Below are 16,491 nucleotides of genomic sequence, written 5' to 3' on the forward strand. Positions count from 1 at the left end.
ATAGGCAAGTAGTATTGTGGGAACATGCTATTCGTATAAACGATCTGGTTAATTAGTAAGCATAGATAATCTGAATTAATGAGTGTAATTATTGAACTTAATACGATTGATAAACCAACCACAACCCTGGAATTTTCATCTCCTCTGAAGTAAAATCTCATCATACACATTTGCATTCTTGATAATTTTGTTGCAACTTGTTTAATTTCCGCAATAGTAGATTAATAGAAACACGTCACTCTTAAATAGCTTGGGAAATTAATTAATTTTAGTTTGCTTAGTTAACGATCAGTCTAAGTCTCTGTGGGTTCGATATCCGACTTTCGAGTCACTTTATTACTTGACGGCCAGGTACACTTGTGTGTACATGGGGAACTTAAACCCTTACCATCTCATCTTCATTATTCATATTTAGGAAATTCTAATACTTTACCTGTGATTGTTTCTTCTCATTTGTCTAAATTGGAGGAAGAGAAGCTTTTAAGGGTGCTGAGGGACACAAGCATGCCATTGGTTGGACAATGTCTGACTTAAAAGGTATTAGCCCTGCATTCTGCATGGACAAAATACTTATGGAGGAGGGACACAAGCCTAGCGTGGAGCATCAATGCCACCTCAATCCAATCATAAAATAGGTGGTAAGAAATGAAGTAATTAAGTGTCTCGACGCAGGTATAGTATTCCTATTGTTTCCTTGACGGCTATTCGGGGTATAATCAAATTGCTATTGTCCGAGAAGATCAAGAAAAGACCACTTTTACATGCCCTTATGGAACTTATGCATTTAAGAGAATGTCATTAGAGTTGTGTAAAGCACCTGTGACTTTTCAAAGATGTATGATGGCTATTTTCACCGATATGGTGGAACGGTTTGTGGAGGTTTTTATGGATGATTTTTCTGTGTTTGGTCCTTCTTTTGATGAATGCTTGACCAATCTTACTAAAGTGCTTGCCAAGTGTGAGGAGACTAATCTGGTACTGAATTGGGAAAAGTTCCATTTTATGGTACGTGAAGGTATAGTGCTGGGACACAAGGTGTCCAAAGATGGACTGGAAGTTGACAAGGTTAAGGTAGAAGCAATTGAAAAGTTGCCACCACCAATTTCAGTGAAAGGATTTAGGAGTTTTCTAGGACATGCAGGTTTTTATCACCGATTTACTAGGCAAGCCAACGTTAGAATAATATTAACCAATTTTTAAACAATCTTTAAATTATTAATAATCAAAGAAACAAATGCGGAAGCAAAGTTTGAAATATAGTGAAATAACCCATAAACACAACGGTGTCTAAATACCATCTCAGAATTAGTGTCACAAGTGCACGAGCTTATAGAATAAATACAAATAAAAGTCTGAAAAAAATAAAGCTGTCTGGAAATAAACATACAGCTAAAGTAAAATAGTCGGGGACTTCAGAACTACAGATGCCATGCATGTTTATCCTCAAGTCTCTTCTGATAGCTGAAATCCGAGCAAGTCTATGGTACGCCGTTGGGACCAATTCCAAAATTTGCACAAGAAGTGCAAAGTGTAGTATCAGCACAACCGACCCCATGTACTGGGAAGTGCTGAGCCTAACCTCGACGAAGTAGTGACGAGGCTAAGGCGGTTCATTTACATTAAACTGTACGCAATATTAATGACAACAACAAATAATAGAAATGAAAGAAGTAACTCATTTATAATAATTGAAGCCAACTCAACAGTCATAATCCATTATCATTTTAACCAATTCTGTTGCAGCGTGCAACCCACTCTCCCAATATATATAATCATTTTCATCAAGTCTGTCATATATTTATTTCAATCAAGTATATATATAGACTTTTAAATAAGTTTGTTGTGGCGTGCAATCCGATCCCCCAATATTGATGTTTAAATAAGTCTATTACGGCGTGCAATCCGATCCCCCAATATTGACTTTTAAATAAGTCTATTGCGGATTGCCATCCGATCTATCAATATTGACTTTTAAAAAAGTCTATTGCGGCGTGCAATCCGATCCCTCAATATTGACTTTTAAATAAGTCTATTGCGGCGTGCAATCCGATCCCCCAATATTGACTTTTAAATAAGTCTATTGCGGCGTCCAATCCAATCCCCCAATATTGACTTATAAATAAGTCTATTGTGGCGTGCAATCCGATCCCCCAATATTGATATATTTACTTTTATTTTCGTTGCGGTGTGCAACCCATTTCCCCAATATATATAACTTTAAACAGCTCATAATGTAAATAAGAATTACTCCAATAAATACCACGTCTAATGAGAACTATTAAAAATCAAGGCACACAATAATTATAATTTATTTATGAACAAACAATGGCAATAACAATTTATTTTAAAAATCAGGGAGAAAATAGATAGTTTAATATTTAATATGCTAAATGTCAAGTAGCAATTAGTGCACATAATTCAAATAAGTATGTAGCAATTATTACAGGAATTTAAGAATTAATATTTTTCAAAGAATAGGAGAGAGACAATTATTATAACAATTAATTTATGGTTTAAAACAATTTATGGTTTTTCAAGTAAGCAGGCAAACAATAAATTTCACGACGCATAGACACTCATCACCTCGCCTATACATCGTTCACATGCATTTCACATAACAAATAATTTAAGGGTTCTATTCCCTCAAGTCAAGGTTAACCACGACACTTACCTCGCTTTGCAAATTCCAATCAATTATTCAATCATATCTTTTCCTTTTAAATTTCTCTCTGAAATCTTCAAATCTATTCACAAACAATTCGATATATTCAATACTAATCATAGGAATTAATTCCATATGAATTTACTAATTTTTCGGATAAAAATCCGAAATTTATTTAAATATTCGATAGTGGGACCCACGTCTCAAATCCTAGAAAAACTCGCGAAATACGAACACCCGTTCCGATACGAGTTCAACCATACAAAAATTGTCCCATTCCGCTATCAAATGAACCTACAAATCTTAACTTTTAGTTTTTGAAAGATTTTATAAAAATCTGATTTCTTCCATCTAAATTCGAAATAAATGATGAATATAGACATGGATTTGTGAAATATAATCACTTTTGGTTAAAGAACACTTACCCAATTCAAAGTCGTGAAAATCCCCCTTGAAATCGCCCAAATCCGAGACTTGAAACTAAAAAATGAATAAAAATAGCGACTTCCGAATTTATGAGCTCTGCCTAGTCATTTTCGCATCTGCGGATAAAAGTTCCGCATTTGAGGACTCGCATTTGTGAGACAAAGCTCGCATTTGCGAGACAAAGCTCGCATTTGCGATGCCAGGCTGCCAGGTGAAGTTCTGCATCTGTGGACACTCCTGTCGCACCTACGACATCTGCTTCTGCGCAAAATGGCCGCACCTGCGAAGACCCCAGGCCAGCCGAGTCCCGCATCTGCGTGATTTGGTGCGCATCTGCGGACACGCTTCTGCGAGAATTTGTCCACTTCTGTGATCAAAGCCTTGACATTCCTGGGCGCATCTACGATGGAAGGCTCGCATCTGCGAGCTCGCACCTGCGGGCAAATATCCGCAGGTGCGATTACAACAGAAGGAAAAAAATTCAGATTTTGCTTAAGTCCAATTCATGATCCGATTTCAATCCGTATCACTCTCGGGGTACTCGGAACCCCGTACAAATATACCAAAAAGTCCAATAATATAATACGGACTTACTCGGGTTCTTGTATCACGTCAAAGAACCCTGAAATTACAATTCACACCTCGATTCAAACTTTGAGTTTTAAACTTTTCAATTTGCAAACCTTGTGCCAAAACATATTAAATGAATCCGGAATAACTTCAAATTTGGCACACAAGTCATAAATGACATAATGGAGCTGTTCAAATTTCCAGAATCAGATTCCGGCTCCGATATCAAAAAGTCAACCCCGTGGTCAAACTTAGAATCTTTAGCCTTTAAATTGCTAGTTCCGTTAAATTGTCATAACTTGAGCTAGGGACCTTCAAATTAAATTTCGGGCATACGCCAAAGTCCCAAATCACGATACGCAGCTACTGGAACTGTCAAAACACTAATCCAGGTCCATTCGCTAAAAATGTTTACCAAAGTCAACTCAGTTGAGTTTTAAAGCTTTATTTCACATTTTAATCCATTTTTCACATGAAAACTTTTCGGAAAACTTTACAGACTGCGCACACAAGTCGAGGAATGATAAATGGTGCTTTTTGAGGTCTTAGAACACATAATTACTTATTAAATTTAAAGATGACATTTTGGGTCATCACATTCTCCACCTCTAAAACAAACGTTCGTCCTCGAACGGAGTTAGAAAAAGTACCTGAGCTGGAGAAAAGGTGTGGATCTTTACTCTGCATGTCCGACTCGGACTCCCAGGTAGATGCCTCTACCGGCTGACCTCTCTATTGTACCCGAACTGAAGGATAACTCTTTGACCTCAACTGTCGGACCTGCCGGGCTAGAATAGCCACCGGCTCCTCCTCGTAAGTCAAATCTTTGTCCAATTGAACTGAGTTGAAATCTAACACATGAGACGGATCACCATGATATTTCTGGAGCATAGACACATGGAACACCGGATGAACCACTGATAAACTAGGTGGTAATGCAAGCCTGTAGGCTACTTCACCCACCCTTTCAAGAATTTCAAAGGGTCCGATATACTTAGGGCTCAACTTGCCCTTCTTTCCGAACCTCATTACACCTTTCATAGGTGAAACCCGGAGCAATATTCTTTCTCTAACCATGAATGCAATATCACGAACTTTACGGCCGGCATAAGTCTTTTGCCTAGACTGAGCTTTGCGAAGTTGATCCTGAATAATCTTGACCTTATCCAAGGCATCCTGTACCAAATCGGTACCCAACAACCGACCCTCTCCCGGTTCAAACCAACCAACTGGCGATCGGCATCGCCTTCTGTATAATGCCTCATATAGAGCCATCTAAATTCTCGACTTGTAGCTATTATTATAAGCAAACTCCGCAAGTGGCAAGAAATGATCCCAAGAACCTCCAAAGTCCATAACACAAGCGCAGAGCATATCTTCCAATATCTGAATAGTGCGCTCTGACTGTCCGTCTGTCTGTGGATGAAATAATGTACTCAACTACACCCGCGTGCCTAACTCATGCTGTACAGCCCTCCAGAAATGTGAGGAAAATTGCGTACCTCGATCTGAAATAATAGACACGGGCACACCGTAAAGGCGGACAATCTCACGAATATAAATTTTAGCTAACCTCTCTGAAGAATAGGTAATTGCCACTGGAATGAAATGTGCTGACTTGTTCAACTTGTTCACAATGACCCAAACTGCGTCAAATGTTCTCTAAGTCCATGGAAGCCCAACAACAAAATCCATAGTGATACGCTCCCACTTCCACATAAGAATTTCTAACTTCTGAAGAAAACCACCAGGTCTCTGATGCTCGTACTTAACTTGCTGACAATTCCAACACCGAGCTACATATGCAACTATATACTTTTTCATTCTCCTCCACCAATAATGTTTCCACAAATCTTGATAGATTTTGGCGGTACCTGGATGAATAGAATACATGGAACTGTGTGCTTCTTCAAGAATTAATTCACGAAGCCCATCCACATTAGGCACACAAATGCGACACTGTATTCACAAAACCCCATCTTCCCCCACATCAACATGTTTGGCATCATCATGCCGCACCGTGTCCTTAAGGACATGTAAATGAGGATCATCATACTGCCTCACTCTGATGCATTCATATAAAGAAGACCGAGCGACTGTGCAAGCTAGAACACGACTGGGTTCTGAAACATCTAACCTCACGAACTGATTAGCCAAAGTCTGAACATCTGCAGCTAATGGCCTCTCACCAATCGGAATATACGCAAGACTGCCCATACTCACAACCTTTCTACTCAAAGCATCGGCAACCATATTGGCCTTTCCGGGGTGATACAAAATGGTGATATCATAGTCTTTCAACAACTCCAACCATCTTCTCTGCCTCAAATTAAGATCTTTTTGTTTGAACAGATACATAAGCCTGCGATGATCAGTAAATACCTCACACGAGACACCGTAGAGGTAATGCCTCCAAATCTTTAACGCATGAACAATGGCTGCCAATTCTAAGTCATGAACATGATAATTCTTCTCGTGAACTTTCAACTGTCGCGACGCATATGCAATTACCTTTCCATATTGCATTAATACTGCACCAAGACCAATGTGAGATGCATCACAATATACCGTATACGATCCTGAACCTGTGGGTAATACCAACACTATCACCGTAGTCAAAGCGGTCTTGAGCATATGAAAGCTCAACTCACACTCGTCTGACCATCTGAATGGGACACCTTTCTAGGTCAATCAGGTCAATGTGCATGCTATAGATGAAAACCATTCCACAAACCGACAATAATAACCTGCTAAACCCAGGAAACTCCGGATCTCTGTAACTGAAGTAAGTCTAGGCCAATTCTGAACAGCCTCAATCTTCTAGGATCCACCTTTATGCCTTTTGCCGATACCACATGCCCCAAAAAGGCAATTGAGTCTAACCAAAACTCACATTTTGAAAACTTGGCATATAACTGATTATTCTTCAAAGTGTGAAGCACACTTCGAAGATGTTGCTCATGGTCCTCTCGACTCCTAGAGTAAATTAAGATATCATCAATGAATACAACCAAAAAAGAGTCCAAATAAGGCTTGAACACCCGATTAATCAAATCCATAAATGTTGTTGGGGCATTTGTCAACCCAAATGACATCACTAGGAATTCGTTATGCCCATACCGAGTTCGAAAAGCTATTTTAGGGACATCAGCGGCCCTAATCTTCAACTGATGGTAACCAGACCTCAAATCAATCTTCAAAAATACCTTGGTCACCTTGAAGCTGATCAAATAAGTCATCAATTCTTGGCAGCGGATATTTGTTTTTGATAGTGTCCTTGTTCAACTGCCGATAGTCTATACACATCCGCATAGAGCCATTTTTTTCTTTACAAATAATACTGGTGCACCCCAGGGAGAGACACTGGGTCTAATGAATCCCTGTTCAAGCAAGTCTTGTAACTGCTCTTTCAATTCTTTCAAATCTAGCGGGGCCATACGTTATGGTGGAATAGAAATGGGCTGAGTGCCCGGAGCCAAATCAATACAGAAGTCAATATCTCTGTAGGGTGGCATCCCCGGGAGATCTGCAGGAAATACTTCTGGAAATTCATGAACAACTGGTACCGAGTCCATAGAAGGGACATCCTTTCTCTACCATACGTCGAGCTTTCATATAAGAAATAACCCTACTGGCAGAATGGCCAGGAGTTCCTTTCCACTCTAACTGAGGTAACCCCAGCATAGCTAGGGTCACTGTCTTGGAATGACAATCCAATATAGCATGATAAGGGGACAACCAATCCATACCCAAGATGACATTAAAATCTATCATATCAAGAAGTAGAAGATCCACACTAGTCTCAAGATTACCAATAGTAACCACACACGAATGATAGACATGATCTACTGCAACAGAGTCTCCCACCGGTGTAGGTACACACACAGAAGCACTCTGAGAATCACAAGACACAACCAAATATGAAGCAAAATAGGAGGACAGATAGGAATAAGTAGATCCTAGATCAAATAGAATTGAAGCATCTCTATGGCAAAATGGAATAATACATGTCATCACAACATCAGATGACTCGGCCTCAGGCCTAGCTAGAAAAGCATAAAATCGGAGTTGGGCCACACCACTCTGAACTACGTCCCTGGGACGGCCTCTAACTGACTGGACTCCACCTCTTACGGTCTGACCTCTACCTCTAATGGCCTGACCTCCACCTCTAGCTGTCTGACCCCTACCTCTAGCTGGCTAAGTAGACGGTGAAGCAACCGGTGCTGGTATGATGGCACTAGAATCTTGCCGAGATCTATTACTCGCAAATCTAGGGCAATACCTCCTGATGTGACCAATATTTCTACACTCATAACACCCATCGTGATGCCGTGGCTGCTGAAGCTGAAGCTGACCCAAATGGGCCAGATAACCGCTGTAATAACTCTGGAGTGGTGAAGCACTGATAGGAGCTGAATGAGCAGTGAATGCCGGCTGTCCAGAGTAAGGCATAATAGGATCGTGACTCCCTGAAGAACCGGGAGATGCATGAAGTGTTGAATGAAATGGTCTGGGAGGATGACCCCTACCAAAATTACCTCTGCCTCCAGATGAGGCACCACTGAAACCACTGAACTGACGAGGCCTCTTATCGGACCTCTGCCCTCTCTCTTGTGCAAGAACCAGCTCGATCCTCCTTGCGACATTAACAACCGCCTGAAAAGAAATCTTTTTCCGCCTGAAAAGAAATCTCACTTCCGGTCTCCTTGGCTATCTGAAGTATTTATAGGGTGAGTGAGTCCCTCAATAAATCTCCTCACTCTCTCTCCCTACGTAGGTAGTAAAAGGAGAGCATGATGGGCCAAATCAAAACGAGACTCATACTTAGTAACAGTCATACTGGCATGCTGTAGACGCTCAAATTACTTGCGGAATTCCTCTCTCAGGATGATAGGGAGGAACGTCTCCAGAAATAGCTGAGAGAACTACTCCCAGGTAAGTGCAGGCAATCCAACTAGTCAGGTCAATGTATAATCTCTCCACTACCTCTTGGCGGAACCTGCCATCTGAAATACAACAAAATCAGCCTTATTGGTCTCAACTATACCCATGTTCCGTAGCACCTCATGTCAACGTTCAAGATAATCCTGTGGGTCCTCAGAAGGTGTATCAGTAAATTGAACTGGAAAGATCTTGGTAAACTTATCCACTCTCAATAATGCCTCAAAAGATATGGCGGGCCTATCACCGATCTGTGCCGCAACAATTGACTGAACTACCCCAATTGGCGGGGCTGCTGGAGCCTGATTCTGGGGAGCCATCTGCTCCGGAGCGGGAGTAGTGGGAGTTTTTTCTCCTCCCCCAGCCTGTGAGACGGCTGGTGCCACTGGAAATGTATCATTCTGGGCCACGCCCTCTATAAGACTTAACAGACGGGATACAGCATCCTGAAGTACTGGAGTGGCTATGAATCCTTCCAGGACCTGAACTGGTCCAGCTGGTACATTCTGAACTTGAACCTCCTCCTGAAGGTCCACCTGAGGTTCTACAACAGGTACAGCTGCTCGAGCTCTGGACTAAGCTCTACATCGGCCTCTGCCACAGCCTCTAGCACAACCTCGACCTCTACCCCTGGCCATCGTTGCCACCGGGGATTCTGGTCCCTGTCCATCGGTAGAGGTCTTACATGTTCTCACCATCTGTGAGAGAATAAGAGTAGAATGGTTCAATCATCGATGATAGAATAAAATCACAAAATAGAATAAGAAAGAAGTAATATTGTTCCTAAACTTCATAGCCTCTGAGAGATAAGTACAGACGTCTCCGTACCGATCCTTCAGACTCTACTAAGCTTGCTCGTGAGTCGTGAGACCTATGTAACCTAGTGCTCTGATACCAACTGCCACGACCCAAAATTCCCACCTTCGAACCGTGATAACGTCTAACATTTCACTTGCTAGGCAAGCCAACGTTAGAATAATATTAACCAATTTTTAAAAAATCTTTAAATTAATAATAATCAAAGAAACAAATGCGGAAGAAAAGTTTGAAATATAGTGATATAACTCATAAAAACAACGGTGTCTAAATACCATCCCAGAATTGGTGTCACAAGTGCACGTGCTTATAGAATAAATACAAATAAAGGTCTAAATAAAATAAAGTTGTCTGTAAATAAACACACAGCTAAAGTAAAATAGACGGGGACTTTAGAACTACGGACGCCATGCAGTTATACCTCAAGTATCCTCTGGTAGCTGAAATCCGAGTAAGTCTATGGTACGCCACTGGGACCAACTCCAAAATCTGCACAAGAAGTGCAGAGTGTAGTATTAGTACAACCGACCCCATGTACTGGTAAGTGCTGAGCCTAACCTCGACGAAGTAGTGACGAGGCTAAGGCGGTTCACTTACATTAACCTGTACACAATATTAATGACAATAACAAATAATAGAAATAAAACAGGTAACTCATTTATAATAATTGAAGCCAACTCAACAGTCATAATCCATTATCATTTCAACCAATTTTGTTGCAGCGTGCAACCCGCTCTCACAATATATTCACATTTAATTATGTTGCAGCGTGCAACCCACTCTCCCAATATATATAATCATTTTCATCAAGTCAAGTCTGTCATATATTTATTTCAATCAAGTATATATATAGACTTTTAAATAAGTTTGTTGCGGCGTGCAATCCGATCCCCCAATATTTACGTTTAAAGAAGTCTATTGCGGCGTGCAATCTGATCCCCCAATATTGACTTTTAAATAAGTCTATTGCGGCGTGCAATCCGATCCCCCAATATTGACTTTTAAATAAGTCTATTGCAGCGTGCAATCCGATCCCCCAATATTGACTTATAAATAAGTCTATTGCGGCGTGCAATCCGATCCCCCAATATTGATATATTTACTTTCATTTTCGTTGTGGCGTGCAACCCGTTCCCCCAATATATATAACTTTAAACAGCTCATAATGTAAATAAAAATAACTCCAATAAATACCACGTCCAATGAGAACTATTAAACATCAAGACACACAATAATTATAATTTATTTATGAACAAACATTGGCAATAATAATTTATTTTGAAAATCAGGGAGAAAATAGACAGTTTAATATTTAATAAGCTAAATGTCAGGTAGCAATTAGTGCACATAATTCAAATAAGCATGTAGCAATTATTACAGGAATTTAAGAATTAATATTTGGCAAAGAATATGAGAGAAACAATTATTATAAAAATTAATTTATGGTTTAAAATAATTTATGTTTTTTCAAGTAAGCACGCAAATAATAAATTTCACGACGTATAGACACTCGTCACCTCGCCTATACGTCGTTCACATGCATTTCACATAACAAATAATTTAAGGTTTCTATTCTCTCAAGTCAAGGTTAACCACGAAACTTACCTCACTTTGCAAATTCCAATAAATTATTCAACCATAGCTTTTCCTTTTAAATTTCTCCCAGAAAACTTCAAATCTATTCACAAACAATTCGATATATTCAATACTAATCATAAGAATTAATTCCATATGAATTTACTAATTTTTCGGATAAAAATCCTAAATTCATTTAAATATTCGATAGTGGGACCCACGTCTTAAATCTTAGAAAAACTTGCGAAATACGAACACCCGTTCCGATACGAGTTCAACCATACAAAAATTGTCCCATTCCGCTATCAAATGGACCTACAAATCTTAACTTTTAGTTTTTGAAAGATTTTATAAAAATCTAATTTCTTCCTTCTAAATACGAAATAAATGATGAATATAGACATGGATTTGTGAAATATAATCACTTTTGATTAAAGAACACTTACCTAATTCAAAGTCGTGAAAATCCCCCTTGAAATCGCCCAAATCCGAGACTTGAAACTATAAAATGAGTAAAGATGGCGACTTCCGAATTTATGGGCTCCGCCCAGTCATTTTCGCATCAGCGGATAAAAGTTCCACATTTGCGGACTCGCATTTGCGAGACAAAGATAGAATTTTCCATGCCAGGTTGCCAGGTGAAGTTTTGCATCTGCGGATACTCCTGTAGCACCTGCGACATCCGCTTCTGCGCAAAATGGCTGCACCTGCGAAGACCCCAGGCCAGCCCAGTCCTGCATCTACGTGATTTGGTGCGCATCTGCGATCGAAGCCTTGACATGCCTGGGCGCATTTGCGATGGAAGGTTTGCATCTGCGAGCTCGCACCTGCGGGAAAAAATCCGCAGGTGCGATTACAACAGAAGGAAAACAATTCAGATTTTGCTTAAGTCCAATTCTTGATCCGATTTCAATCTGTATCACTCTTGGGATACTCGAGACCCCGTACGAATATTCCAACAAGTCCAATAACATAATACGGACTTACTCGGGGTCTCGTACCACGTCAAACAACGCTGAAATTACAATTCACACCCCGTTTCAAACTTTGAGTTTTAAACTTTTCAATTTGCAAACCTCGTGCCAAAACATATTAAATGAATCCGGAATGATTTCAAATTTGGCACACAAGTCATAAATGACATAACAAAGATGTTCAAATTTCCAGAATCGGATTCCGGCTCCGATATCAAAAAGTCAACCCCGTGGTCAAACTTGGAATCTTTAGCCTTTAAATTGCTAGTTCCGTTAAATGGCCATAACTTGAGCTAGGGACCTCCAAATTAAATTTCGGGCATACGCCCAAGTCCCAAATCACGATACGGAGCTATCAAAACTATCAAAATATTTATCCAGGTCCGTTTGCTAAAACTGTTGACCAAAGTCAACTCAGTTGAGTTTTAAAGCTTTATTTCACATTTTAATCCATTTTTCACATGGAAATTTTCCAAAAAATTTTACGGACTGCGCACGCAAGTTGAAGAATGATAAATGATGCTTTTCAAGGTCTTAGAACAAAGAATTAATTATTAAATTTAAAGATGACATTTTGGGTCATCACACCACCACCGATTTCAGTGAAAGGAGTTAGGCATTTTCTGGGATATGCAGGTTTTTATCGCCGATTTATAAAGGATTTCTCAAAAATTTCCTCTCCTTTGTGCAGGTTGTTAGAGAAGGATATGTCATTCATGTTTGACGATGCTTGTTTGAAAGCATTCGAGGAGCTGAAAAAGAAGTTAGTGAGTGCACTAATCATAGTGGCTCCTGAATGGAACGAGCCATTTGAGCTGATGTGTGACTCCAGTGATGGTACAATTGGAGCCATATTGGGCCTGAGGAGGAGCAAAATATTTCAATCCATTTACTACACAAGCAAGACTCTCACTCCCGCTCAAATAAATTATACTTTGACAGAAAAGGAGTTGCTTCTTGAAGTGTAGGCGTTCAATAAATTTTGGGCTTATTTGGTTGGCACCAAAGTAATCGTCTACATAGACCATGCAACTATCAGGTATTTGTTTGAAAAGAAAGATGCTAAACCAAGGCTAATCCGTTGGGTTTTACTCTAGCAGGAATTTGACTTAGAGATTTGAGATCGTAAAGGATCAGAGAATCAAGTGGTTGATTACTTGTCTAGGTTAGAAACTCGGAATCATGTAGTTGAGGGAGATATCATCAAGGAAACATTCCCAGATGATAAATTGTTGGCTATTACTGCTGGGGAGGTACCATGATATGCAGATTTTGTGAACTATTTGGCAAGTGGAGAGATGCCGCCTGATCTTGATACTTATGCTAAAAAGAAGTTCTTGCGAGATGTGAGGTCATATGTGTGGGATGAGCCATTCCTGTTCAAATCGTGTATTGATCAGCTAATGAGAAAATGTGTGCCCGAATCTGAAATAAATGCTATCTTACATGAATGCCATGCATCGCCTTATGGTGGTCATCATGCGGGTGACAAAACAGCAGCTAAGGTATTGCAATCAGGTTTCTGTTGGCCTAGGGTGTTTAAAGACGCCCATGAGTTCGTGAGGAGATATGATAGGTGCCAGAGAACAGGAACAATTATGAAAAGGCATGAGATGCCATTGCACGATATTATGGAGGTTGAAATTTTTTATGTTTGGAGAATTGATTTTATGGGTCCATTTCCCTCGTCCAGTGGGGGTAAATACATTTTGGTGGCCGTTGACTATGTGTAAAAGTGGGTGGAGGCCATAGCTCTTCCTACCAATGATGCCCAGGTTGTGGTTAAGTTTGTGGAAAAGCATATGTTTACAAGATTCGGCACTCTGAGAGTGATGATAAGTGATGGGGGCACCCATTTCTATAACAAGTTCTTGGACAATGTCTTAGCGCAATATGGGGTCAAATATAAAGTTGCAACCGCTTACCACCCTCACACTAGTGGGCAAGTGGAAGTTTCAAATAGAGAGATAAAGCAGATCCTGGAGAAGACGGTTGGTGCAAGTAGGAAACATTGGGCTACAAAGCTTGATGATGCTCTATGGGTATACCGGACCGCCTACAAAACTCCCATCGGAACCTCCCCTTACAAGTTGGTTTATGGGAAAGCTTGCCATTTATTGGTGGAACTTGAGTACAAGGCTTATTGGAAAATAAAGAAGCTGAACGCTGATGCAGCCTTAGCGGGTAGAAAGTAGTTGATGCACCTGAACGAGTTTGATGAGTTTCGCTTGTATGCGTATGAGAATGCCAAGTTATATGAAGAAAAGACCAAGCGCTGGCATGATAAGCATATTCAGCATCGCGAGTTCGAACCGGACCAATTGGTTCTCTTGTTCAATTCGCGGTTGAGACTCTTTCTGGGGAAGCTCAAATCGAGATGGTCGGGCCCATTTGAGGTAGTAAGAGTCACTCCACATGGTGCAATTGAGTTGTGCATCTTAGGTGGCAAGAGAATGCTTTTAGTGAACGGACAAAGAGTAAAGAATTATTATGGAGGTGACTTTGATTGTCAGAAGTCGAAGGTGTTACTTGCCAATGATTAGACCAGATTCTGTGTCATGCCGTGACGTTAAATTAGGCGTTTGTTGTGAGGCAACCCATCTTTACTGCTTTCTTTTATTTTTATTTTTATTATATTATTTTTGTAGTGTCTGTTTTTATTTTGTAAGATTATAAAAATAGGAATCAAAGCCACTGGAAGAGTGCAAAAGCGAGCTAGATGGTGAGAACTAAGTATGGAGTGCTCATACAAAGGACCATGCCTGGGGGAAGTCTGAGTACCCGTGAGCCGCTATTGCTTCGGCTTTTGGCCTTTCTGGGAGTTTCTTGTCCACCCTAGTTATTATTTTACTTTATTTGTGGATTGGGGACACTGCACTCCTTTAAGTGTGAGGTGGGAGAATTTCTCTAGATAATTAGTAGTAGTATGTTATAAAATATTAACTTCTTATTTTGATTTTAGCTTTTTTGTTTTTTGTAGTTGTGTAGTATTTTAGTAGCTATGAAACAAAATGGAAAAAGTAGAAATATTGGACTTTTCCCGATGATGGATCTCATAGACAGTTTTCTTGAGGTATTTTAGTCTAAGGAAAAAGGACAAAAAGATTTTTTTTGTATGTAGTGTAGTAATCCCCCCCCCCTTAGTTTTTCTTTGTGTCGCGGTTATTTTCCAAGGATTTTATTTGAACCGGGTGTAGTTAGTTTTATTTTTTTTAGGAGTAGGAGCCATTGTGAGATGAATTAAATTGAAGCAATATCTCTTGACTTTGTTATGCCTTGAGAATAGTGAGTACTTTGGTTGTGACGCTTATGCTAAGTTTTTGACTCTTGTATAAGTACCTTAAATCGTATAATTTTAAATTTGCTTCACTACTTTAACTAGAGTGTCTTGATGAATCCAATCCCGAGTGAGTTATGTGCCATGTGTGTGTGAGATTTGTGTGTTATTCTGTGCATTGCATTTGATGTCTAGGACTTGCCCCGTGTGTTTGCAAAGCGAAATAGTAGTTTTGTTCAGTCTTGGAAGTGATATAGGCATTTATTTGTTGAGCCATATATATATTACCCACCTAATTGTGAGGTACTCGCCTAATTGTTATGTATTGTAGTTAACCCCATTGAGCCTGTAATCTTGTTTCTTTGGCAACCACATTACAAACCTTACCCATTTGTTTGAATTAACCATCTATTTGAACCTTTTAACTTCTCATGAATACTTGAATTGTTATGAACTTTGTAAAAGTTAAAGTTTAGGATGGTTGGTTTGGCTTTTGAGTGGAACTAATGAACTAAGGAGAAAGGTGCACTGTTTTGAAAAAGTAAAAGCCACTTGAATTGAAAAAGAAAAGAAAAATATAGTTGTATTGCTGTGAAAAATATTCCTTAATAGTGGTGACTCTTGATGTAATTGTGCTTAAAGAAGTATGGAATTAATATACATTGATGTGAAGGTAGAGTTATGGTTTGATATAAGTATGGGGTTAAATGATAAAGTGTATGTATTAAGTGCTTAGGGAGGTGTAGTCACTCTTATATCCAAATGTATCCTACCCGACCCGCAACCTACATTACAACCATTTATAGTCCTACTTGATCCTACACTGAATGAGCTCGATTAGTAGAGTAGTTTAATACGGGCAAGCCTATGGTGCATCTTTTGTGGCATATGAATGTTATTTCTGAGAGTGAGTGAATTCTTTCTATCTTGAGTTCCTAATTGTTCTTAAATTTTATTGTATGTGTGGAACCACTCTTTTTTGTTATGTGAGGGCACTTGATTCATGAAGGAAAGGTAATGTCATTGACCTCTATGTTAGAGTAAGTGAGTGAGTTATGAATAATTCATGGTACTTATGAGCCAAATTGTGAGGTGAAGATGTTACACCCATGTGCTTAGTCTATTTTAAAGATTCTTGGTGTGATACGTTAGGAGAATTGTTTAAAAGGGTCGTGTCTATAAAATGTAGTTTGATTGCTCGAGGACGAGCAACGTTTAAGTGTGGGATAGTGATGTTTGGCTATAAT

General features: G+C 39.6%; 1 protein-coding gene across 1 annotated transcript; it reads left to right on the plus strand.

Moving 5' to 3' along the window:
• The first annotated feature begins 840 nt into the window (after window positions 1-840).
• On the plus strand, window positions 841-14,162 carry LOC107820922 (uncharacterized). Its single transcript, XM_075248616.1, has 4 exons — window positions 841-1,141; window positions 12,604-12,804; window positions 13,237-13,472; window positions 13,704-14,162. Exons 1-4 carry the CDS (start codon window positions 841-843, stop codon window positions 14,160-14,162), a joined length of 1,197 nt encoding a protein of 398 aa, XP_075104717.1.
• Window positions 14,163-16,491: the final 2,329 nt, after the last annotated feature.

This window comes from Nicotiana tabacum, unplaced genomic scaffold (assembly GCF_000715075.1).
Source record: "Nicotiana tabacum cultivar K326 unplaced genomic scaffold, ASM71507v2 Un00003, whole genome shotgun sequence".
In the NCBI taxonomy this organism is placed as follows: Eukaryota; Viridiplantae; Streptophyta; class Magnoliopsida; order Solanales; family Solanaceae; genus Nicotiana; species Nicotiana tabacum.

Bases quoted from the DNA above. Each gene is read 5' to 3' on its own strand.
- LOC107820922 (XM_075248616.1), top strand. From the start codon at position 841: ATGGCTATTTTCACCGATATGGTGGAACGGTTTGTGGAGGTTTTTATG. The intron at 1,142-12,603 runs GTTTTTATCACC...TGGGATATGCAG, and splicing joins GAGTTTTCTAGGACATGCAG to GTTTTTATCGCCGATTTATA. The intron at 13,473-13,703 runs GTATTGCAATCA...TATGTGTAAAAG, and splicing joins GTGACAAAACAGCAGCTAAG to TGGGTGGAGGCCATAGCTCT.